The 26,428-nt window shown below is 37.9% G+C and overlaps 1 protein-coding gene across 6 annotated transcripts in view; it reads right to left on the bottom strand.

The window, feature by feature from the left end:
- CARMIL1 (capping protein regulator and myosin 1 linker 1) overlaps positions 1-26,428 on the bottom strand; it is a 194,559-nt gene that overhangs the window by 88,759 nt on the left and 79,372 nt on the right. For all 6 annotated transcript variants that reach the window (XM_027678778.1, XM_027678811.1, XM_027678794.1 and 3 more), the window contains exons 3-11: positions 26,036-26,086; positions 21,673-21,732; positions 19,319-19,440; positions 17,375-17,472; positions 16,953-17,023; positions 16,752-16,825; positions 11,990-12,065; positions 9,278-9,366; positions 3,981-4,075 (exon numbers count right to left, since the gene is read on the bottom strand). In XM_027678778.1, coding sequence (XP_027534579.1) covers positions 3,981-4,075; positions 9,278-9,366; positions 11,990-12,065; positions 16,752-16,825; positions 16,953-17,023; positions 17,375-17,472; positions 19,319-19,440; positions 21,673-21,732; positions 26,036-26,086 — 736 coding nt within the window. The remainder of the gene's footprint in view (positions 1-3,980; positions 4,076-9,277; positions 9,367-11,989; positions 12,066-16,751; positions 16,826-16,952; positions 17,024-17,374; positions 17,473-19,318; positions 19,441-21,672; positions 21,733-26,035; positions 26,087-26,428) is intronic.

Raw genomic sequence — 26,428 nt, 5'->3', positions numbered from 1 at the left:
TTTGTTGTTAATGATCAGTAAACCATACTTTTGAGAAGGAGTCAAAGGGAAGCTTTACACACATCAAATAGTGAGCACTTGGAAAATTTGGAAGCTTTATGGTTCAGAAAAAACACATAAATCTAAAAATTCAACCACAAAATAAAACCCAACAGTGGTACTTTATATGAAACTTCAAACTATTTTTATTTTCTTATAAAAGGAGGGGCTACCAAGGCAAGAAAAACACCCACATAAGCTGACACTGCTCTCTTTTTCTGAGGTAAACCCCAGAAGCCTGAAACCTCCACCAAGTTGTAATGGCCACTTATCTCCCTCACAGTAGCCTACAGGTTTCCAAGCCTGTGTCCTGGCTGGTAATGCTACAACTGCTTGCAATCCTAAACAGTAAAAACCTATTAAGATGCTGAATTAGACTGGACTACCTCAGCACTAATCCAACAAAAGAAAAACCTAAAACAAAAGTACTTTTCATTAAAGCCTTTACTCAGTGTATCCAAGTTCCCTGCTCCATAAATTTAATCCCCCATTTAAGCAAAGGATTGAAATTTGATTCAGAGGGTACATCCTAAATAATAGTTTAACCAATCCATGCAATATTTATTAGAAGAAAACATTTAAATAGATACTCAAGGCTTAACCTGAGGTGTGAAATACAGTCCTCTACAGCAACTCACTTGAGAAAAGGGCAAAAAGAAAGGGGGTAAAGCCTATTACTTGATTCAAAACACAGTAAATTAAAAAGCTGATACCCTTCTCTACATACCCAGACATGAAATAGTCTGCTAGCAGGTCACATATATATATATGTTTACTCTGTTTTTATTATGTTTTACTTACCATTCATAAGGAAAGATACAGATATCTTGCAGATACTGCAGTAGGTTTGTTGGGTTTTTTTAAATGCTCTCTGTAAAAGCATGTTCTGCTGATGGTAGGTGCAACACCCATGCAGCTCAAGACAACATAGAGTTTTTCATTTATATTGCCAGAATATTAGACCCATGATGCCTTGGCATCATTTGTTGTAAAGCACAATGGTAGCCAAACGTCTTCAGCTTTCAGCAGGAATGAATCAAATCATATTAATAGGATTTTCTTTCATAGCTCTATTATAAAAAAATAAGTTATCTACTCAAGCAGGAGGCTCAATTTATCTTATGTTGACGTCAGAATTTATATTCTGTAGCTGACTGTCCACATTTGTTAGGCTGGTTTAGTCACAATATATACTTTCAAAATCAAGTAGAGTTACGCTGACAAAAGAAGAAAAAAATAAGTACAAGGATATCACAAATGTAATTTTTGCTGTTTGGCATTTTGAGTAAGACATGTAGCAAATAATTTTACCTCTCCATCTTCGTATTTAGCTAACAACCTGCAGATTAGTTATCGTTCTAGCCAAGTTGAACAATTTTAAAATCTTACCAGCACTGGGGGTTAAGGATCCGCCCAGTGACAAGATACAGGAATCAGGTGCAGAAAAGAAAAAGCGCTTCTGGTCACTCAGGCCCTTGAATGCACTTTAGCCACCCATTTCTGCTAATGTTGTAACAGAGATGAGAGTTCTAACCGCCCAAGTACAGTTAACTGCATCCAGGCACACAGTTTCAAATTTGAGTACTTCTAGGCTTGAAAATGTTTGTTTTGCATTATTTTTAACAAAATATGAGATTAAATTCAGATTATAGTAGAACCAAAAGCAAAACTCCCTTAACTTTAGCATGGCTAGACTTTTAAAGACAAGATTGATAATAAACTTCACAGGTTTTATTCTCAAAAATATTGACAGTACCATAGAGAAAAGTCAAGCACAAATTAAGAGATTGGTCTCAGTAAAAATCACTGCACATAAACACTGCTTTGGATTTGAATTGAAGCCAGGTCCTATGCCTTAGTTAAAATAAACACACTTCCCATGGTGTTGGAATACAGACAGTTGCATTAATATAATAGAATGCCTTTACTTATTGGTACTCAACAATATATAATAGCTTAGGATATGTTTTTGTTCAAAGAAGGTACAATATGTTCTTCTCCAGAAAACATACAACTTTGTGTTATTTCCCTTATAACAGCAAAATAATCTGGTTGAACTTCCAGTTCCTGCAGGTGATTCTTCAAAAGGTATTTTCCGAAATCCATATGTTTATATGAATCTCCACTATGCCAGCTTTTATTTGTGAAAGCCTTGCTGCTACTCCAGTTTAATAAAAGTCAATTCTACCTTACACTCAGTGAGTATCAGATCACACCATACTTAAATTTTTTTATAAATTGAAAAGTTGCAGTATTTGTACATTGCAATTATCATTAACTCCTCTTTAAGTGCTTTAATTCTCTAAGAAAAAAAGCTTAATTGTATATTTGATAGGAGATGCTGAGATAATGAAAGAACCCTGCTAATTTCTCCAAGTTTTAGTTTCTGCATTTCATTTGTATCTTCTATGTGGATACTCAATGGTTTGAATCTATAGGTTTGTTGCAAAGAAAGCACACCCATAGATATGTTTAAAAAAAAAGGAAAAAAATCACCTGCATTGAGAGTATCTACCCAGTGTTTGGTCAATTGTTTTGCTTTCAAGATAAAAATGAGTTCCTTTGAAAAAAACCTTTCAAATAACACAATCTAGATACACTTCTTCAAAAGCAGAATCAACAATGTATCAGTCTTTTTTTCAGCTTACTACAGAAATTTTTGTAGAATGCAGTAAGGCCTACGGCACATTGTAATAATAACATTCTTCAGCAAAGCACTGGCTTTCATGTGATACAGATTCTTAACGAGGACAAGCAGTAATCAGCAGGCAAGAGGTAATCAGAAGAGTTAAAGTAATTCATGTGAATAATTTCAAATTAAAAAACTACTCAGAATAGGTTAAAAACAAAACTATTGCCATACTTGTTGTCTTACAAGATGTCAGAAAGAAAAGAGGTACAGAAGAGGAAAGGGAAAAAAAATCTATTTTTTTTTTTCTCACTGAACCAGCAAGAAAGGAGAGACACCTTCAAAATTCTGTGTTAACAACATTCCAAGTCCATCAGGTTGTACTCAAAATGAACTGCTTTTCCATTTTGAATCATGAAAGCAAAGCAAATGGAAAACTTTCCCAAAACAAAACAAATAAAACAAGAAAAGTTTCGCTGTGCAGAATTCTTATTTTTCTTCTACCCTTACAGGAGCACAAGATAGTCTGATCCCAGAACACTGTGTGCTTGGAATGCATCAAGTGAAGCAAATGGAAACCTCACATGGGCAGTGCTGAAGGGTCAGCTCCAGACTGAAAGAATGTAACCTTATTTTAAAAATAAATGCCTCTTGGGTGAAAAGAGAATAGACAAAGGAGGGGAATGACTTGATATGTACTGAAATCATGCCTAGCGGTGCCTGGTCTGAGAAAAGTTGAGGTGTTAAGCTTGATTTTCCATCTTGTGGAGTTAACAGCACTTTGCTACATAAGAATGCCAGTTACGCCAGTACTACTGAACATCACCAAACAGGACAGGTTAGCACCCAGATGAAGAAAAGGAATAGTTTCCATATTGAAAATAAACATGAAATTATGGCTGAAATAAAAACACAAAACCATCAGGAAAATATAATCCAAGCAACAAAGTTGCCTTGTGCTTCATCTTCCAACTGAGTACACTGCCTTCAAAAATGCACACCACTTTTCTTTTTTCACTCTCTATTCCTAAACAATCATTGTGTTCTATCTTCCTTTAAAAGAAACCTATATGAAAATGTAATGAAATCTAATGAAATCCAGAGTTGGTTTAAGACATTTAAATATTTATCAACACGCTAATGGATATGCATAAATCAAAAACAATAGTGATTCCCAGTCATTTGTGAAAAACAGATATTTACAGTAGCATTACGTACAGAACAATACCCCATTATTCAGGCAAAGTTGAATAGAGCAGCAATAATCCTCATATTACATTTGTAGAAAGAGAAGAACATAATGTTACAGTACCTCTATCTTCAAGTGGATTGCTAGCAAGGTTGATCGTGTGGAGTCCTGAGTTGGGATTATGGGCTAGGGCACTGGCTAGTTTCTGTGCAAAATCTCTGCAAGAAAAGAAAAGAGAGGGAGAAGGAATCCTGTTATCTATCAACAGCACATTCAAAGGTTTAAAAGTTTCAAGGGATTACTACCCACAAGTGGCCTATGCTACTGCAGAGCACTAACTGATTCCTCACAGTTTTAAACAATGCTCATTTGGCTAATTTGCTGTCTTTCACAGAGGATTACTTCATTATTTATTCTGTGACCTTAGAGACATGTTTTTGACAGAGATCTGAAGGTATAAAAATAGGAGTTACACAGAATAACTTGAGCATATCTTTCATCTCCTCCGTGCCACACGAGTGGCATGAATACACCAACTTGCATACCACTACCTCCTTCACTCACAAGCCAACCCCCTCACTTGAAGCAGCTCTCTACCAACAGTGTAGAGACACTCAAACTGATGGGCTTTGCAGCATATCCAGAGTGTCAAAAAAACAGGAGTATTTCTAGCCTTATAAAACAGCAGGATAGCTCTCTCAAAGAACAAAAGATCACCAGCACACTGATGAACTGGTCTTTGCTTGCTTCTTTTTACAGTGAGAAGCATCAAAGTACGTAACTGGCTGACCACAGTCCCAGGAACGGATCCTGAGAGAGATGACAGTATATCAGTTCTATAATGCCCACAACAGCCAGGCCTGGTAGCATAGACAGCTTTAAAGTAATCTTAACTGACCACGGTAGGTAGCTGTAGCAGCGTGACCTCTATTCCAAATTCACTTGAGAGGCAAGGGAACACTGCCCTGTTTGAAAGCATTTTGCTGCAGCTGGACTACCACCACCCACAGCAGTAAGTTCAAAGCTAGTTTGGGTTTTCCTGCACAACCACACTGTCAGACTCTGGTGGAGACACATTCCTTGCATTAAATCAGAAGGGTGTTGTCTTATCAGCTCTAAGACAAGTCCTCAAACCTGTGCTCATACCTACTGGGAAGCTATCATGTAATAAGGGACTAGACCTACTGGGTGCTTGTGATAAACTGAGATTGTGATTTCAGTATTTTTACTTCAGCTAAGTTAGACACCAAAGTAGAAATCAAAAATATGCCTTGAGCTTCCTTCTCTCTCTCTGCCTTGAAGTACATTATCTTCCCTTCTGTAGCCCAGTAGTGGAGAGCTACCAGAGTGCTAAATAACACTGCCCTCTTTCCTCAGGGCAGATCCTGCCTACCATCAGACTAGTAGATGAATCTCTGTGCTGAGAACCACAGTGGAGGTAGCATCCTCTTCTGGTATCCGGAAAACAGTGGAGACTGAACAGCAATAGCCTCAACAGCTTTTAGTTAGCTGTAGTTGCCAAGTGTACTGGAGTACAGAAATGTTCCAGGCAAGTTTAGTTTCCCTTTGAAACACCATGTCCTTAAAAAAGACATCTGGAGCTAGAACTGCTCCAGCGCTGCAGTTGCATAATGATGGGCTGCCTTTAGGAAAAGCATATTCTTTTCCTAAAATGTAAGGAGCATGTGAATACAAAAAGACATTCTGGGCTTGAAACTCTGCCACCTGACAGGCCTCAGGGTCTCCTGCTTTACTATCAGCTGCTGCTGCAGAAGACTACATGTCTCCTGTAGGTCCTCAGTTACACTTGCCAACACTCTGTGGAAATCCTCCAGCATTTCAAATGGCATTAGATGCCTGTGCTTAGGCAACTGAATCAAACTCCTTATGTTCAGCCAAGAAAAATGAGATTTTGAGTTAAAAAAAAGACAAACACTCCTTTCTTCTTGAGGAGTTTTCTCCTCTTCCTTTATCCCTAACAGATTCTTGTCATTATAGAACTCTGTCCCTACCTTCAGTCTTGTTTACAAACTCTGCTCCAGCTTTTCCCACCAATATAAACAGGATTATCAGAACTTTTTGGACAACTGGAGTGTATGTGAACTACTTAGCAAAGGCACAGTAAACCAGCTGCTGCCAGAAAGCACTGGATTATCACTGTTGGGCTAATGGGGCTCCAAGGCTCATTGTGGAAAAAACTAATACAACTTCCCTGCTCCCTGTTGCAACCTCTACCATAAACAGAGGCACCGGGGCTCTGCTTACTGGGGAACATCCCTTCCCCTCCTTTGTCCACTCCTCATTTCAAGTCATAAAATTTATTATTTCTTTTGGCTGCACACTTCATGAACAGAGCATGCAACGTAACTCTGAAACTTTCTATAAAGCATCAAACTTGCTTTGTATGCATTGCACAGCCATGCTTGCTTGAAACGAGCACATTCAGGCTTGAAGCTAAAGGCCTAAAAAGATTCAATTTAACTATACATATGGCAGAGGAAGGATATTTCATCAAGGGTAAGAACACCACCAATCTGGAAATCTCAGACAAACAAAACTATTCCTTGAGATCTGTCTAGACAACATCCCTGCAACAGAAAAAAGGGGACATGTGTGGGAAGAAATAACACCATTAGGTCTAAGGACATTCAGGGCCTATCAAAAGGGGAAGATAAGACTCAACATCACTGTCAAAGGCCCTTTGGGTACCAGCAATGGGCATCTCTGTTGTTACCCATGTCGTAGCTGGCCACCCTTTTTGGAACAGGGCTGCAGAGGATGGTGTGAAAGGAGGTAGGGACATTCTGCCTGCCAGTTTTCAGGGAGTATGTAAATGTAAGGAATAGATTGCTTATGCTAGCTCCTGCAAACAGGCCTTCGCAGACTGAAAAGTCTGTCTTGCAGTTTCATGGAAATGAATATTCTGGTTCATAGAATCATAGAATCAGCTGGGTTGGAAAGGACCTCTGAGATCATCAAGTCCAACCCTTGATCCACTACTGCTGTGGTTACTAGACCATGGCAATAAGTGCCACATCCAGTCTTATCTTAAAAATCCACCACTTCCCTGGGCAGTCCATTCCAATGCCTGATTACCCGCTCTGTAAAAAATTTCTTCTTAATATCCAACCTAAACCTCCCTGGGCAGAGATTAAGACCATGCCCTTTTGTCTTACTGACAGTTGCCTGTGAGAAGAGACCAACCCCCACCTGGCTACAACCTCCTTTCAGAGAGTTGTAGAGAGTGATGAGGTCTCCTCTGAGCCTCCTCTTCTCCAGGCTAAACAACCCCAGCTCCCTCAGCCTCTCCTCACAGGACTTGTGTTCGAGTCCCTTCACCAGCCTTGTTGCTCTTCTCTGGACCTGCTCCAGCACCTCAATATTCTTCCTGAACTGAGGGGCCCAGAACTGGACACTCCAGGTGTGGCCTCAGCAGTGCTGAGTACAGGGGATTATGGTTATCACATATTGTTCTGTTTCTCTAAAATACCTCACAGATATAACTCTCTTTTTAAGCTCATTTGTTTGGGTCATCCTGAATGATTCTCTTCTCCCTGAAATCTGGACATCACTTATCTCAGTTAAAACACTTACCAAAACATCAGTGTTTGCTATATTCATTGAAGCCTTCCAATGTAATCTAAACTGCACCCTCTATATCTGGTTAAAGAAATAGCAATGGGGATAAAATTTCCAAGAGCATCTAAACTGGCACAAATCTTATCAAACAGGGGCTTTCACTTGACATCCTGTTCTCCCCAGCAGGAAGTTCACACTTCCCTAGTCCCGATTCCTTATTACTGCTACTGCACAATAGTTTGCTGTCTCATCACTTGAGAGGATGACAAGTGTTTATGAGGCTGTGGCCCAAACCAAATCACAGAAATGAGTGGCTGGAGGTAAAAAAGAACGGAATCATCTTAAACTGACTCTGCTGCAGGAAGAAATATGCTCTTGCAGCTGCTTGGGTTATTTCTTACAGCATTATTCTTGGTAGCTCTTTCTTAACCCTGGTTTGGCATTCTGTCACAGCTCATTAAAAATGATTGGTCTGTAAGCTATGGTGAAGAAGATGCCCAGTAACAACAGGATCTCCTCCTAGCAAGCAGATATGACAAATGGCAGAACTGACAAATGCATCCTTGACAAACACAGACAATGTTGATCAGAACAGATACACACCAAGGCACAATGCCAAACACTCTGTATGTAGATGGAGACATGAAAACCAAAGTCACACATTTATTATCTGTCAAGTCCCGTTAAAACTGAAATCAGTTAATCCAACAGTGATAAGTTCTGGTAGGCAACATGCAAAGGTATTCAATGTATCCTTTAACATTAATGATTATCACTGGATTTTGTGGCACAATTGAAAGAAAAACAAGATTAAAATCATGGGCTTATGTTTGAATGACAGCTATTAAAGGCAGTGCACTAGTGATCAGAAAGTTTGGGTGCAATTCCAAACTCGACCTCAAATTTCCATGTCACGTAGGTAATTTTCTTGTAAAGGTATTTCAATGCAAAGTCCATTTTAGAAAGGAGAAAAAGACACAAACAATGGAAGAGGAGACAGTGTAAGGCACACCGAATATTTTTCCTGTGCTTGTTTCCCTCTGTTTGTAATTCAATATAGTATTCTGCTTCTCCCATCTTTCCACTTTTTTTATTAACATAAAGATTCGTTAGTTCTAGACTTAATCTGTCTACATTTTCTTGGACACTACCCTAACACTAAAACAAGCTACAAATACTTCCAACTGTGCTAGTTTGTAACTTCAACTTTGCTTCTATTTCCTGTGAAGGAGAAAGAAGCAAATATCTAGTAACTACAACTTACTGTATTTAAAACATATGCAATTTATGTATGGCTTACTTCTATGTATCTTCTTTTAAGGCTATGGCAAGCCATTAAACTTAATTATCTACTTTTTTTGAAAAGGTTGGTAATGCAGAAGTCCTGTTATATTTGAGCAGACCACAATCCACACTAAGATAACACCAGCTCATTTGAGAATGAAACAATAATGCGTTATGCAGGATGGAACAATGCATTTTTAACAAAACTTAAATCATTGTTTTTTAAATGATAAAAAGGTGTTCATACTTCTATCAGCAGCCACCTTTGGAGAGGAATAGTGCAAATTGTTTTAGGGTTTATGCTCTCATTCAATCATTTTGCTCCACTTAACCCAACTTACTAGGCATCATCTCAAAAAACATCATTTTAAAGGGATTTCTTGGACATGAGAAACCTCTGGAAAACCCGATAAAAAGCTTGTGACTACAGGCTCCTCAGAACAAGACAGACACTGAGCACAAGCTTTTTTAATGCTTATTCTGGCTAACACACATCACACACCCCTTTTACTGGGAGTAAGCAGTAACTAAAGCAACATTTCAAAGGAATTACTTACGTTCTAAGCCCAGCATTCTCTAATACCAGTTCTTCCAATCGATTGGACCTACTCACCACTCGCAGTATCTGCTCACAGACATCAGTGGACTGTCACAGAAAAGACAGAACAGTGTTAAAGAACACAAACACAGAACAGACAGTTATTGAGTTAAGGTGTACATCATTACAGGTTCCAGGCCACAACCATCTACTTATCATACATAAATAGTAAGTAAAAATATCAGAAACAACCAAGAGAGTCAGGTGGCAACAGAGGACTTACTGTAAAAGACTCAGAGAAGCAAGAAGCAGACTAAAAGCAAGTAATTAATGAATCAGGCCACCTAACCATAAGGGGCAGAATTTTTATAACGACGGTAAAAAAACCTAAATCCTGTGATTCAGAAGAAATGCTGATTTAATTTTTAAAGAAATCATGTTCAAATGCAGGCTAATCCTTCAGAACAAAGTGGCAACTAGTGCAAAGGAGAATAAAGCCTGACCAGGAATGACAACTAAACACAAAGAAAGATTATACAAGGCAGACAAAAAAAAAAAAGGCAAACCCAAAACCTCAGGAGCAAAGGTACCCTAGCTACAGATCCTCCAAAGGCTGCCAGGGACTAGTGTTTCAGTATTCATATTTCAGTATGAATTATTTGAACCTTTGCAGAAGCAAATCCCATCTCATGATCTTACTGTTGTTGGATTCTAGAATTTGCATGGATATTTGCAAGTACCATAAATGAAATATGACAACAAAAGAGTTTGTTTGCTCTGCTCTTTCAAATAGAGACATGAAACCTTAATGATTCAAAAGCCATGCACTGAACTCTGCACCTCATCACCTTTAATTATAAACTTTCATTTTGCTTCTGGATTTGACTTCCCCCCCAGCACACACTAACAAGTGTTCATGTGATATTCAAAGCTGAATTTCAGTCATGGTCATGAAGTGTTGAAACTATTCTGTTATCTGCCTTTAAAAACAACAATGTCACATTCATACCTGGGACATCTTTGTTTCTAATGACAGTCTCACATTTTCTAGTTGTGTATTCTTGTTTGAGTTTTTTTTTTTACTTTTAAACTAATTGAATCTCCCCAAAAAAACCCTAAACAAAACAAACTTACTCTACCACACATACAAAATCTTATGAATCCTTTACACAGTAAAGGGGACAATTTTTTATGAAGACTGTCAGCTCAGCCATCTTCCTAAGTCTATCTTTACCTTCCATATTTTACTAATTCAGAATATTATCACAGTGTTTCTACAACAGTGTGACTGCAAGTGGAAAGTTTCATGCATGTACTATAAAAACACTATGGATACTGTCTATCAAAAGCTGTCAGAGTGGGACTCATGAAGCACAATGCATTCAATGGCCTCCGGATATGTCTGACCTCATACTGACCCTCGGCAGTGTTCTTATGGCATGGATTTACAGTCCAACAATTTACACTTTCCTCATTTTTGACCGAAAATTGAATGTGTGGAAGATAAAAGATTTTGATTTCTTTTTTTAAGTAACTGATATATTTTCAAGATTGATAAAGTTTATTTGTTTTCCACAGAAAAGTTGCTGGGAAAAAAAAAACCAATCAACCAATAAACATTCACATAGATATAACTGAGATAGATAATAGGGCCGGTATAGGGCCAGTTTTTGTTCTAAGCAAACTACACCACCCAGTCTTCTAACTAAGCAAACTATCTCATTTAATTGAAGCAGAAACTGGTTAATTGCATTGTATTTTTTAACAACACTGATTTTAACAGCAAACTGCAACAGTACTAAAAATACCACCAGTTTCATTCTGTGCATAACTTTGGGTAAGGTGTCCCAGCAAGAAAGGAAAGTTTTTTGCTTACTCTTCTGCCGAGAATCACATAAGCTACTTTCTATTGAATTTTCATGGAAAATGATAGCTTAGGAATGTAATGAGAGCTTTTCAGATCAATAAAATTGCATCAATTCAAACAAGATGAGGCTTGACCTCCATTTTTAGAGAAAAGGTTCTGGATGCAAGCAATGAAGGTAATTTCTGAAGCAAACCACTAACTCCACCTGTGACTATAAACTTTCAAGTTCAGAAGAAATAGGGTATTTAGATATATTTAAAATGTCACCTAATTACTGATTTTCTTGGCCCTTTCTTCAGTAGTCACACTTGTTTAGTTAGCCCCCCTTTTGCCTTTAAGAAAGAAAACTGATATGGGAAAATATCGGCTCAACACATCACTACATACTTATTACTACACAGACTTAGCTTCAGACAACTGGGAGAGAAAATCATCAAGTTGCAATGAAACAACCTGCTTTATATGCAAGAAAAAAACCAGAATCCTGGCATTATCTTTTCGCCTCCAAAAAGCAACTAAGATTTCTGGCTGCTTTAAAGTTTCCTATTTGATCACCTAAAATTATTTGTGGGAGTCAGTAACGCCTAATGCAATAGTTTTATGGGCTACTGTTGTCACCCAACGAAGTTTTCAGACTTTATTAGTTGAAATTTTGACAAGACCTGACTCTCAGCAGTGTTATTATGGCATGAATTGACTATCCAACAGTTTCTATTTTCCTGATATGATTAAGGGGAAAAAATTGTCAGTAGACTGCCCAGTTGTACTCACCTAAAAAATTTCACCTTAAAAAATGTAAAAGCATCTCTTAAAACACAGCATAGCCTGATAGGAGCAGGTATATTGTTTAAATTTATTACTTACTAATTTCAGATCCTTGGAGGACAGCTTTGTAAACCACTGATTATACTCCAGAGCAGCAACTATAGGTATTAAGTCTCTAGAAAAAGAAAAACACTTTTACACACATTTCATATGACTGTCATTTGAAACAATCTTTTAAGTGTTCTTCCATATCTCGTTCCCCATACTTTTGCAATAATTGCCTACCATCCCCATTGTAGAAAGCTCTGCATTCCAAAAAAGCAGCAGTGTGTCTTCCTCTTATTTTAATACAAATTTTTGACTGGCCAACTGACATCCATTCTATCATGAATTTTAAAATCAAGAATTTGTCTGCACTGCCATTCCTACTTTTAGCATAACTTTTTCTTCAGCCTGTGACGTGTTTAAGCTTCTTAATCACCTCTAATTATAATTTAGCATGACACTAAAAAGCTTTTTGGCAGTCTGATGATTTAATATAATTCCATGACTGAATGTTTCTAGAGAACACCTCCTTGTCTTATCTCTTATAGTTAAATTCCCCTAGGAAGCAGGAGACCTGCAAAAGGATAATGTGACATTCAGCACAAACCCTCCTTAATTGTAAAAGGGATTTCACAAATGAAATTCTAAATTATTCCCATTTTCTTCATTCCAAGCCTCTTAACATGATCTGCTCTCCCTTTGTTCAGTTTCTCCAATAACAGACATTGACAAATATCGTGTCCATATACCACCCCCAGCAGAGTCATTCATCAAGCACTACACACCATTTAGCAGTGCAGCACTTCGATCATTTTGATGCAACATATTAAATACATATATACACCTACACAGAAGCTTAACAGCTACTTAGAAAGCCCTTGTTCATGTAATTAAATAAGGAGCTGCAATATACATAAACTTATGGAACCAGCCAAACAATGCCATCCAAGCCTCAGTCTTTGCAGGGAGAAATTTAAAAGTATTGGCTTTTATAAGCTAGCCCAACTCCCCCTCAGCTCTTCATTCAGGACATATGCAGAGAGGCACAGATCTGCACTAAATACACAGATCCCTTCTCCCAGCTTCTTTTTATTCTTCCTCCCCTTCAGTTTTCCTCTACAAACATTCAGACACGTCAGGGTGGTTGTTAAACAAATAGGAAAGCCAAGAGACAAAGCAACATCACATGGACAAGCAGCATTCAGTAGGTTATATTGGGAACTGCAGTTGCTAGACTTGGAAGTACAAGCCCATCACTAAGGTAACAGTGCGAAGGTGCAACATTTTGTAGCAAAAGTCTGTAGCCCACCAGCCGAGAAGCTCATGCAAATAGACTGTTTTCACACTCCTGCAGAGGAAATAGCGTGTGGTGCCCTTCAAGGACTACGCCATCTTTCCATCTTGTTTACAGCACACATCAGGTCTTGTGGTGAATTTGTTTCCACTGGCACAGGAGAGACTTGGCAGCTTCGTAAAGTGTATAGGTTTATTTCTATCCACCATGTTGTTTTTGTTCCTACACATACACACACACACTTGATCTCCATGTAAAGCAATGTTAGTTTCACTAACTAATGAAATGTTAGGTGAGAAAAAATCGCAACCCAGAGGTATTTCCCCCTTAGGGTGGGCAGGGAGGAACTTTGCTATGGGAGTATGGAATATCCACACACAGATATTCCTCCTCTGTGGGGCCCTGGCGAGATCAGTAAGGTGGTAATGAATTAGCAGCTTTGATGTCCCTCTTGCCAGTGCCTTTGCCTTTGAAGTGGAATGAACGTAAGTGAAACATTTCAGGTGAAATTTTGGCTTATCCACCCAGTGGTAACCAGCCAGCCACAGCTGGTGGTGAATGCTACAGGGCAAAGGTTGGACAGGCTGATGGTACTACCATCACACTGGAGGAGCAGAACTGTTTGTGCTGTGCACCATCACTCCTAAAAGAGGCAGAAGGCACCAACAGCAGTTGTACTTTAGCTGTCAGCAGCAGCCCAGTTCCTTCAAAAGAACAGAGGAATGACGATTGGGGACCACTGTCTGCAAGTGTTTACACTACCATGGAGCTGCTAAGCCAGCTTGGAGGGTTGTCAAGAGCTCAGTAACTTCTGGGCAGGAGAGTGGCTGCAGACAGAACTTGCCTGAGGCTGTACCTTTCTCCCCTTTGCTCCTCTGGCTTGGGAGGGAAATGGGTGAAGGACAACAGGTGCTTAGAGTTAGTGGGAAAGTTATGACATTTTCAAGAAATATTGAAGTTGTTCTCTTCCAAATTATATACTGCTTTATTCACTTTGTTCTATTAAACTCTAGATGTGGTATTAACAATGACCTGAATTCTTCTGCAATATGGTATGAAAGAATGCTAATGACCAGTTCCAAAAGCAGGACCTTCTCCTAACTTTCCCTCATTGAGTTACATTGAATTGCTTATATTCATTAGTTTATTAAATTACCATCCAGAATAAAGTAATATTTATAAATTATAAATCTGTGCCATCTTAAAATGAAAACAGATTCTGTTCTTCTGGTATGCAGAAGATCTCCCGAAACTTCAACAACATTCAATCTTATCTAATGCCCTCACATTTTTTCAACACCTCAGGACCCCAGTGTATTTAAGATGGCAAGAAACTGAAACACCACAAAAAAAAAAAGAATCTAAACAATCACACTTTTCTTACAATTTTTTTAATGTCCAAATAAGCTAAAATATATGCTACACAGATGAAAATCACGCAACAGAATTAAACATGCCCTTTTCACTTGGAGTCTTTTTTTGTTGTTAAACAATTCTATGGTTCACAGCACAACATAACTTCAGATAAAACCTCATGTTCAGATAAAAGTCATGTTCCCATGCAGCAAGCCATGTTATGATGCTCTGGGAACTTCAATTCATCTATAATTCATGCCACCTTATGTTGACCTTTAACAGAAATGTTTTACTTGGAAAAACACAAAATGTTTATTTTTGCAATGCATAGCTCCTGGATTTAGAGAACTGATGTACCCTTCCTAACTTACTTCACAGTTACTCCACAACATAAAGTATATATGTTTGGCAATCCCAAAAATTAGATGGACAAGATATACAACAGTCTCTCAAAATCCAAAGCATAATAGCGTAGTGTAAATTTGTAGCATTCTCACTGTCCTAAATATATTGTAAAATGCTTACACACATTCTTGATTTGACTGGGATTTCAACTCGTAATTTGTATTTTTAGTGAATAACATAAGGTTTTGGCTTTCTAAAAATGTAAGTTTTCTTGGAATTTCAATTCAAAACATTCCTCAGTTTAGTCCACAACACGTAGAAATTCTCATCACAAGATGGATTCCACAGCATGTAAATGGTTTCAGAATAGTTTTGAATCTTTGGACTTAGACAATCATGAGACATTCAATAAAGACATTTCTTAACAACACAAATATATTTCTTCAGTGACATCAATTTAGTAAGCTATCCTTCAATGAAAAACTTTTGTAAAGCAACAAACCCATTATTTCGCTTTCCAAAAGCCAAACTCATTTGAATCAACTGAGATACTCTAAATATTCAAAACACTTCAATCTACTTCTCCTAGCAAGTAATACTTTTCACTCCACATAAATTGTTAAAATATTTAATTTCTATTGAAGCTCAGTATCTGTAAGTCCCTTTCTCAAGAGTGCCCACAGTCTCCTCAGCACTTCCAACTTGCAATAATTATGTTTAAAGCATTCTTAAATTCTTGTCCCACATTTCCTTCTGCTGAATAGTATTCCTCCCCTTATGTTTTTTCAGCAAGGCTTAACCAAAGAAAGAGTCTTTGGCTCCATCTGTCATGCACTAGTTGCAGCCTTGTAGCCTTGTTTGATTACTGCTGTTAATCAACACAGGTACTGCTCAGTAACTTTGCCATGGGATGCAGTGCAGACTATGAAAACCCATCACAGAAGCTGAGTAAGTATTCGAATGGGATATTTTGCAAATTTACATACTAGATAGCTTAAAGATGCAAAGAATGCTGTCGCAAAATACTCTTACTTACTTACCAACAAGTTCAGCCTGCCTGTTATCGTATTCTAACATTGTACCTCTGACAGCCTCATAATTCTTTCATGGGTCTTTCCCAAAGAAACAAATGCTTTATCTTATTTACAGTTTCTTAAATTTGTAATTTTCCTTGAATAATGGTGGATTTTAGTTAAGAGTTCCTCCCGTTTTCTCCTACTTGTAATATCTTCAGATTCAATTTTCTTAGAATCCAATTTTCTCAGTCAGCTAAATTCAGTAAACTAAATACAACACTTAGCTAGTTTCAGCATCTTCTAGTAAAATTACCCTCGATTAGTTTCTTTCTGGAAGTACACGTTTTTGATACCATCTATTATAAGTGAAGAGACTACTGGCTGGAATTCAGTTGAATGACTTAAACCCTCTACTGCCTTGCTGACAAAAACTAATTTCCTTTACAGTGTACACCATGAGAAGAAGATTCTGCATAAGTAAAGACTGTATAATTTCCTTTTTTGCTTTGCCCACCAGATGTAGCTGCATGTTTTAGCTGCTGAATTTGAGCTCTTATATCTGCCATCACAGGAAAAGTATCTATCTGCTAACTTTTCGGAGTGCTTCCAATAAGAAAATATATTTATCTTCTCAGCCACCTGAATGAAATGTGGTTTCCATGAGGCTCTTATGCAAAAAACAGTAGCTTTGTTTCAAAAACTAAAAATGCTACTTATGGTCATTTCACAGGTCTACACATTCCAGTAACAGCTATGGGACCATCCCACTTTATCAATATTATCACAATTACTGCATATGGTTTACCTGTGGTCAAGGTGGCTGAAGTCTTGCAAATTCAACTCTCTGGTATCTTGTGTCAGGTAAATTGTATCAACATCCTGTTAAAAATACATCATCAAATACATCTTTACAGAAGTGGGTTTTTTTCAAGCACTGTAATTTACCTGTTCTTTCATCATTTGTACAGTTAGCTGAAAAGAGCTTCAGAACAAGACATGTACTTACCCACTGTACTTCTTCTCTGTAAGGAAATCCAAGCCAATCACAAACACAAGCATACATCTGCGAAAAGCCTCCTACAAACAACCCAAGAGAGTATTTAACATAATAGTAAAACAAGCAAACAAGCATACACCAAAAAGAATACTTTAATACTTAAAGATCCAATTTTTCAAAACTTACTCTCTTTTTTTCTCAAAAGAGTGTCCATTGTGCTCATGAAAGAAACTGAGACTATCCTATCTTTGCCTGGTAAGTTGCAAGAAAGCTTAATATAGTGCCTTCACCTACCAATCAGAAGTCTGCTTCATACTAATTACACCTTAAAACTAATTACACCTTTACAAGCTTCTGCCAGAAATAGAATTAAACTTCCTGACACTGCAATTCCAGCCTTTTTATATTTAAGCATTTAAATTCATTCTCACCACAAGGTCCAAGTTCTGTCACTGTCTGACTGTCCCACAGGGCCTGGAGATTAGCCAGTCTTTCCGAAGGCTCCATAGTTACTTTTTTCATAATCCTCCTAGATGCAAAAGAGGGGGAAAAACATTATTCATGGCTTTGAAAGTTTTTTCAAGCACAGAAATCTTTTTTATTTTAAGGATATTTTTAAATGAGTGTACAGGAAGAATTACCATTTTTAATAAACTCAGTTTCCTACCTAAAAGTCACACACACCATTATGCAGCCCAGCGGGAGTGACATGTATTTGTCTCTTCTCTCTTTCTTTCTCTCTCTCTTTTGATTAACCCTGTGACTACTGGAGCAACTAAGCCCTTGTGTATGACAGGATCACTCACACTAAGGAGACCTGTAGCCCTCATCTAACTCCAGGATGGCCAAAATAGAGGAGAGACATCGTTGCCCTGAAACCACTGCTGTATATACACTGCTTTTACGCAGAAAGAGCACCATGATGCAAACAGCTGAGCCACTACAGCTGGCCTCTAGGCCACACTGTTGATAACCAGCTCCAATCTTTGTAATTTGGTAGTATTCTTCCTGCCTAGACAAAAAAGAAACACAATCCCTTCCTGCCTTTTAAGAAATATCTGTTCTTCTGAATGAAAAGACTGCCTCATAAACTGCAGAATTCCATAAAGGAGGATGGGGTCTGAGGGGGTGGAGGTGGAGCAGAAGAGAATTAATAAGTGATATTAACAGGAGAAACCACTTTCCCCCAAATGCTTCAGCAAAGTTCTCAAGAAAGCACACAGAAAACATGTATAAAGCTCAAGGCCTTCATAAACACTCAGACAAACACACGTAACCTCCCAGCCCTCTTCTCTCTTTCTGTCTGCATGTCTCACAGCGTTACTGAGGTCTGATCACAAATATTCAGTTTGCACACATGCTCTTTAAAGGAAGAGCTCAATCTCTACTAAGGCAGTTAATAACACTGCCAGAGGAAAACTGGCAAAACCCAAAACTGAACAAAAACAAATACAACAAAAAACCAACAAACAAACCCCCCAACAAAACCACAAAACCCAAAACAAACAAAACCCCCAAAACAAAACAAAAAAACACCTGCCATCCAGAATCTATGAACTCGATTTCCTACACCACCTACAGGAAAGGTGAATAATAAAGACATGCACCCAGAATAAAACATGTCAGTTTAGCCTGACCATTCACATCTAAAGTCTGTTACTAAAGTCCACTTATAAAAATCAACATGTCTGGGAGAAGTCTTTTCCACAGCCCATTTTCTCTACTAATGCTGAAAACCAGGAGCTGAAAAGAATAAAGCAGAGCTGCGTGATCTGGTGAGAGTGAAGAAGATGAGGCAATAAGACAGAGAAAAAAGAAAAAAAAATAAAGAAGAAGTACTGAGAATTACTGCAAGGCAATAAAATCCAGGCACAGGTAACAGAGAAAACAAAAGGCATGAGCAAGACTGCCCAGGGCTCTGTTTTGAAGAACTAGGCTAACTAGGTTCCCAAACACGCGTGTTGTTTCACAAACACTGAAAGTAAATGGAATTCACTCTTCTCCCAACTCTGATTTTACTTCGGGGGGGGGGTTAAAATGAACCAAAAGGGAGCAAGTTACAACAAAAAGACAGAACCTGAGGCTAGAGAGGCAACAAGGTAAAATGAAAACTGAAGACTTCAAATGCTTGCAGCCCCCTTCAAACCAAAGGCACCTACGACCCTAGAAGACCACACATAGTCTACCTGTGCTCTGCACTGTCTGCTGGTTCTGCCCTACACCTGGACAAAAGCTTACTGCTTGCCTCAAGCTGTTTCTCCTATCCTCAGTGCATTTCTGAGGTCAGGGTGGAGAGACCAGTGGATAAGAAGAGGTGGCTTGTCACCGTTTCCGCACAATCTGTTCCCACTAGAGGTGCCCTAAAAGATACTTACACTGGTGAGAGTCCAGGGAATATCTTCCTGAGGCAGGTCCCAATGTGTGCCAGCACCTCGTTCACATCCTCTGAAGACGCCATCTTCATGGAGATGCTGCATTTCTCAGTTTCCATAATCAACTATAAACAGGAGTGCAAGAGGGTGAGAACTGGGTGCCATATAATTCACATCCATTTAAAAAGGAGAGCATTTTGAACGCCAGCTGAATGCTTTGCCTGCTGGTAGGAACCTGTTATTCTTTAAGACGTGACACAGCAATGCTTCAGGTAAGGTTTCTAAAAGTTGTTCTTGAATGTAGATCCCCGTACTCAAACTTTGCTTTTTCTGAGAGTGCTCTGCTTCCCACGGGAATACAATTTTCAAAGGATCTTAACCTCAGCTGACACTTCGAAAACTAAGAACTTTTCACAGCATTGTCCTCATTTGAAACACGTCCCAGAACACCAGGAGAAGCAAGCGCAGCCTGACAGGAAACTATTGAATGAGCAGGGTGCCTGTTTCCTCCAGCAAAAAAGTAAGTCTTTAATGGCTGTGATCCTCTGAAAAAGCTCTAATGCTTTGTTCTATGCCGTTCAAGAAAATGCTGTGTTGATACATTGTTTCAGTTCAGATGAAGCAGTAACTCAGACAATGTCACAGCATGTCTGGGGGATAAGTGCTTCAGCAAGGGGGGAAAATAAAGCCGTTTGCAACCCATCTCTGTTAGATATTGACTGTTCAGAATCAAATCAGATTACGGTATGACTGACACATCAGGTCTGCTGCTGCTTTTGGCTGCATCACAGGAAGCAATGGAATGTTTCTGTTTTCTCCAATGTGAATAGTTAACACAGTCTAAGTCATAAGCTCTTTTAGATGAGGAGCTATGCATGCACAGTAAGAAAGCAACATTAGGAATAAATAAGTATAGACAGACAGTAGGAGAGGAGACACTGTGTAGTATGCTACAGAGAACTGGTTTTTATTGAAACCAGTTCCCAGGGCTCTTTTTGTTCCCAGTTCATGCCTACGGTCACCACCAGGATAATCCTAGAAGAGGCTGTATTATCCTCGAAGCACACTAAGAATCTTCACACCTTTTACAACCAATTCAACTCCTTTCTGAACTTGTTGCCATCAGTCCCTGATGATGAATGAGTGGGCAACTTACTACTGTTATTCATCAATATTAACATAACGTTTTCTTATATTACTCAGTCCATTTGTTCACTTATCTTACAGCGGGAAGCTCTACACGGCTTTCTGCAAGACACCTAGCCCAAAACTACATCCTTCTGGCATCATGGCTGTAACATGCTGTTTGCAGGAAAACTGCAACAATAGTGTTTGCCCTGCAAACAATAATCTAAGACTCCACCTGCCTTCAGCTATAAACCTTACTCATTTAAAACACAGATGAATGTAAATATGAAATATCTTAAAAAATATTTTAGGAAAATATGTATGCTCAGTGAGGCTGCTGATAATCTCTTATAAACTCTGCTACAGCAGTGACTGTCTATGCCTCCAGGAATAATTAGCAATAGCAACCCTGATATTTTAGTACCTTGAATAAAAAAAGCCACAAAACCATAGAATTTAGTAAATGTCTCCCTATTAAAACACCTGGACCTTTTTTTTCCCCCTCCTTTAAGGAGATTTTCAAAAGTCAGGTTAAAAAGATGACATATTAATACAATGAGAGCTTTTCAGAGTTCAAATAGTGTCTCAGGCGCTCCCATTCTTAAAAAGCTCTTTAAAAGCCAAACACATATGAAACACATGAAGACTTTGATACAATTGAACTGTCAAATCGTGACAATATGTTCATATTATGAATTAAAACTACTTTAAAGGCATTCTTCTTTTCAGCACCTTCTTTTTGACATTCACTTTTTGGGGCACATAACTTGCTGTCAAATATATTTTGTGTTGTATAGAGTAACAGCACCAAGAATAGTTGAAAGAAAAGCATTTCTGCCTGAGATGTAAGCAGTAGCTTTTGGCTTGCCCGTAAAGGTATACACCAGAGAAGCCACTGCAGTTTGTGTGGTGATTACTGCATACCAGCCACCATTGCTTTATCACTTCTGAGAAAAATATCCACTTACGATACAAATGAAAACTTGTACCATACTGAATTAGGAAAAAAACAATTTCTTATCACCATCTCACCTGCACAACACACTCTTAAAACTGACTCTTTAAATTCTTATCATTAGCGTTAAGACTTTAGAGCAGCATGAAGACAAGAATGCAAATGCACAGTGCGCTCAGTGGATGGGGACACCTGCATGTTAGAGTATTACCTCCTTGACTGGAACATATTTGGCAATGAGTAAACAAGTATCTTTTATCTAGAATACACTCACCTGACCCGGTTTACTGGAAGTTACTCCCTGGATTTCCAAGTAGCTGAAAGTTAGCTCTAACTGTAGTTAAAAAAGAAAACACCGCATTAGTGCAAACATCATCTTATTTAAAGAGCACTTACGTTTCTCAATGAGGTTAAGAAAACCTTGAGCAAGGCTACTGATATTTGACATCAGTTTCTGTAATTAACACTAAATATTTTTTAATATCTTATCTGATCACATTTTTCACTAAAAGAATACTTACATTTGCTTGTTTCAGGTTCAAGTCATTATTAGAGATTATAGGAATACCATACTGGGCATTTTAATGCAAGCTATAAGCACATAAGCATATCATAAATTTTATGGCAAAATGTTACTATAAAAAGCATCATTAGTAAAATACCCTACTGATGTGTACTCCTGTGACTGAATAATCATTAATTACAATCCTTACAGCTTCACAATTATTCTTTCATTAGTTACACTGATCATAGATGTGAAAAATTTTACTGCATAGAAGCTGAAGGGACACACACAATTACATATAGATATATGAGAATAAAAATACTGTATGTAAATAGATTGATACAGATATAAATGCATAAATGCTCGAGACTGCTTTAGAGTATCTTAAGTATGAGAGGAAGCAATACATTAGCTTTGTTTGAGTCGGGTATTTGGACAACAGTCAGAACAGGCAGGGAAGAACATACTGAATCCAAATGGAAGCTTAAAAGAAGATGGGGAATTCTTTTCCAAGGACAAATCTAGGGCTACAGGGAATGTGCTAAGATCTGAATTCACAACTGTGCAGACAAACATCTTGACAGCTGAGATATACAGAAAGAAACAAACCTCTTAGACTGAGTCATAACTACAGGGCAAGACATTAGCCTGGTCATTTCCTTTTAGTTATCATTAAAACCATTGTAACTGAGCAGTCTGTCTAAATTGCAGAGTTTCCTGTACTTTGTCTTATCCTAGGTTCACAGTCAGGGTGCTCCCAGGCTAACTGGCAAACACCATATTATTCTGTTTCTGTATTTGTGACAATCTTTTAAAAAGTCAACCCTGAATGACTAATGAGGTGCTCAGAACCCAGATGCAGCTCTCAAGACTCCCTCCCTGTAAAGGCTGCAACAGCACATCGGGATGTCAGGAACAGAGGATTATAGTTTCCAACCATAACAACCAGCAAAAAGCTTTCCAGAAAACTTTTACTACTGTCTCTTTGCTATTTGTTGTCTATTTTCTGATCCCTGCAGTTGCCTTCATGATTTGGCAGCATCAGAAGATATAAGCACCCCTCCTGTTTCTGTGCAAAGTTCACCTTCCACCAAAAACCTAGGTTAGTGACCGAACCTGACTGAAGTTTTTGAGACTTCATGTGCTTCATTTCACACATTCTGCTGCAGGGGCAACATCCACAGCATACAGGCAGTTTCAGGGGTGTCATTGCATCTGGTTACAATACAGGCAAGCACAGGGAACTGAGGCAGGAGAGGAAGAACCAGCACAAGCATCTTCCTAGAGCCCACACCAACACATTGCATTTTCCCAAGGGTAAAGGCATTCACTTCTCTTCAGTGCTTTATTTCTAAGCTAAGACTGGCAATCTTTTGTGATGACATAGCCCTGTGCAGGCCAGAAAGAAAAAGAAAACCAAACAAGAACAAAACAAAAACAAAATAAAAGCAAACAACTCCCCCCACATGAAAAAAAATCCCAAAAAACAAACAAACAAACTAAACCAAACCAACCAACCAAACAAAAAAATCCGTAGCAGCTCTTGTTGGCTATTGGAGTAAGCTAGACTACACATAGAGAAGTGAAAAGCTCTTTTTCTCCAGTGCTAGTCAAATTAATCAAACATATGAGATTATCCAACATTTGTTTACCTAAATCACAATGAAATTTTAAGGGGAAAGTTTCTGTGATTGAAATCCTTCATATTTTGAAAATTATTTACCTATCAGATTGAAATTTCTTCTTTTGAAAATGTATTTTGTATGTGCAAACATATACATATGTACACACAATCAAAAATACATTTCTATTCCTGAGAAAAGTTTACACAGATCCAGACTCAAAAATTCAGTTTGCAAAAATCCTTTTGACTAGAATTAACAAATACCAGGAAACGTGGCAATAGCTCTACAGTTCATCTTTGGTTCATTTTTCTAACTCAAAAATATGATTTTACAGTCTTTGCTTTGCAGCAAAAAGGTAGAACACATTCCAAACATCTTCTACCTCAAACTAAGAAATAATTTTTACAAGGTTTTAAAAAGCATAATCTCATTTATTACCGAAAATTATATGGTTTAAAAATCCTCTTAAAAGGTTATGCGTGCCTCTTGTTTAGGAACCCTTCAGTTACCTAAACAGCTAATTTCACAGTGTTCAATTTTTTCAACCAAAACTTAATGGAAGTTGCTCTAGGAATACATTCACAGATCTGAATTATATTCCCACAAATACTTCATACACTTATTTGTGTGCTTGATTACACATCCAACATTTACTAATGGTGCAATTATGTTTTATATGGACTCTAGCAAGAATACTGCCCTTCCTTCCCTATCAGTCCATCTAGATTAGTGGGAATGAACTGATTGGGCCCGAGTGTGAGGTTGAGGCAGTTATTGTAATGTCTTTGTTCTAAGGGTAATGATGTTAGTTGATATTGTAGTTAATCAACTTTTAATCTTGATCCTTGTTTAGTAGATACATCTCAACATCATTGTTTAAGGAAAAGTGAAGTTTGGAATTGAATGTAGCAATAAGAGTCAGTCAGAACTGGCCATCACTTGGCCTACATAATTTTGTGAGGGGTTCCCCCTTTGTGAAAGAAACAATGTGTCTTTGCTCAATGTTCTCAGCTGTCTTTCTAGGAGTTACTGCCTGACAGTTACATGGAAGCTATCAGGCTCAGAAAGCTTCTGAGCAGCTTTTGAAAATACTACAGACATTAGTAAATTCAATAAGTTTCACTAACCCTGGTAGTAATGCATTTTCAACCATCCTAACAGCTGTTCAGATGTACAAAGTTTAATGAAATATGAATCATAAGTACAGTTTCTCATCATCTTCCTTCTATCCCTAGAGTCACATTTCTATTAGTACAGAATACATATTCTAGATTTTCATGAAAACTAAAACAAGTTTTACAACAATGTAAATCTATTTAATAAAAGGAGTTCTCAGAGTTGTCTGAAACGCTAAACTAGACCTAGAGTTATCACTTAGTATTCCAAGCCTCAGCCTTCAAGAGTTTTTTGATGAATTACAACGGCTTTGCTATCATTTAACAAGATCATGATCACCACTTGTCTATCATGATGCCACTGCACCGATGTCTAAGCTGTTCATTAACTGCATCTATGTTTCCATGCAAGCAGTCACCAAACCTTGCCTTAAAAAGCCCTGGCTGAAAACTGCAGTGATCCAAAAGCCAACAGACAATCAACCAGAGGCATCTGTGCTGCAGGGACAGAGTGATCAACTGAGGAAAATAAGTTTCAGCAAAAATTCAAGCTACAGTCGTCCTACCTTTCAGTCAGCATCTTCAAATTATAGGTAGGGACGGTCAACATTTACCAGTGGCCATAACTGAAAATCTGGTATCAATCATTCAATTTATTGATTCTGTTTTTTCTATGAAGTATATATATACTCACACACTTATGTGTAAAATACAACAAAATAGGACATGTGCCAAGTCCCCATTCACTAATTCCAAGCTGGACAAGAGATGTTCTTCCACATCAGTCATTTTTATTTATATGGAAATTATCTTTCTCTGCTACAACAATCATTACAAATTGTCACAGGCATAGCAAAAATAATTCACCAGCATTGGCGAGGCAGGTTGCCCAGATGCTTTTCAAAATGAACAACGGAAATCATTAGAAAACAACAGAATTTAATAAAACTCAACACAGTTTCTACCTCCAAATCAAATATAATCCTACTTGACACTACAAACACTAGAGGGAATAATGCCACCAGCTTGTTTCCACATAAACTGTCCCTCTATAAAGATAATCAGGCTCATTTCACAGTTCTTCAAGCTGGAGTTTACAACATAACTCTTCAGCCACCTGCATTTCTATAAGTTAAAATTCCTCTGAAATGGGGCATACATATATATATATATATATATATATATATATGTATTGACAAATTCATTTAAGGCATACACTAATGGAACCATCATTCTAACTCAAGACCATGCAACTTATCATCCCTCAATTATTTTTTTTTTAAACAGATGTACCAGTATAACTAAAATATGCTAAATTTTTGCTACTTAGTTTATGTAGCTCACATTTGTATCTAAAATCCCAGAATAGTTACAGAAGCACAGTGATTTTACCTTGCTGGGAATCCGAGATGTTAAAAGAAATGCCCGACATGATGCCAACACCTATTGAAAAAAAAAAACAAACAAAAAGAACAAAATTTGTAAGAAATATTTAATATTATTAAAGATTCTTTTCCAAGAAAATCCTGAAACCAGAGGCAAAAAGCCTTTAGCAGACTGAGTATAGACTCCCTTTGCTGTCATACACGGAAGGAAGCAAAACTGCAATCAGATCCAGTAGACCACAATGAAGAGACTTCTGCAATCTGATCAGCTACAAGCTAGTTAGCACACCATTGAACTGAAGAAATTTGTTTAATCAATCTCTCAAGAACATGTAATAGCAATCTTAGTGATATTTTAAAAAGAAGCAAGGATAAGAAGTCCTACCAGGAACACAGGATG

The sequence above is a fragment of the Neopelma chrysocephalum genome, unplaced genomic scaffold, assembly GCF_003984885.1.
Source record: "Neopelma chrysocephalum unplaced genomic scaffold, ASM398488v2 Primary Assembly neopelma1_22b, whole genome shotgun sequence".
In the NCBI taxonomy this organism is placed as follows: domain Eukaryota; kingdom Metazoa; phylum Chordata; class Aves; order Passeriformes; family Pipridae; genus Neopelma; species Neopelma chrysocephalum.
This window is presented reverse-complemented; position numbering and strand designations above follow the sequence as displayed.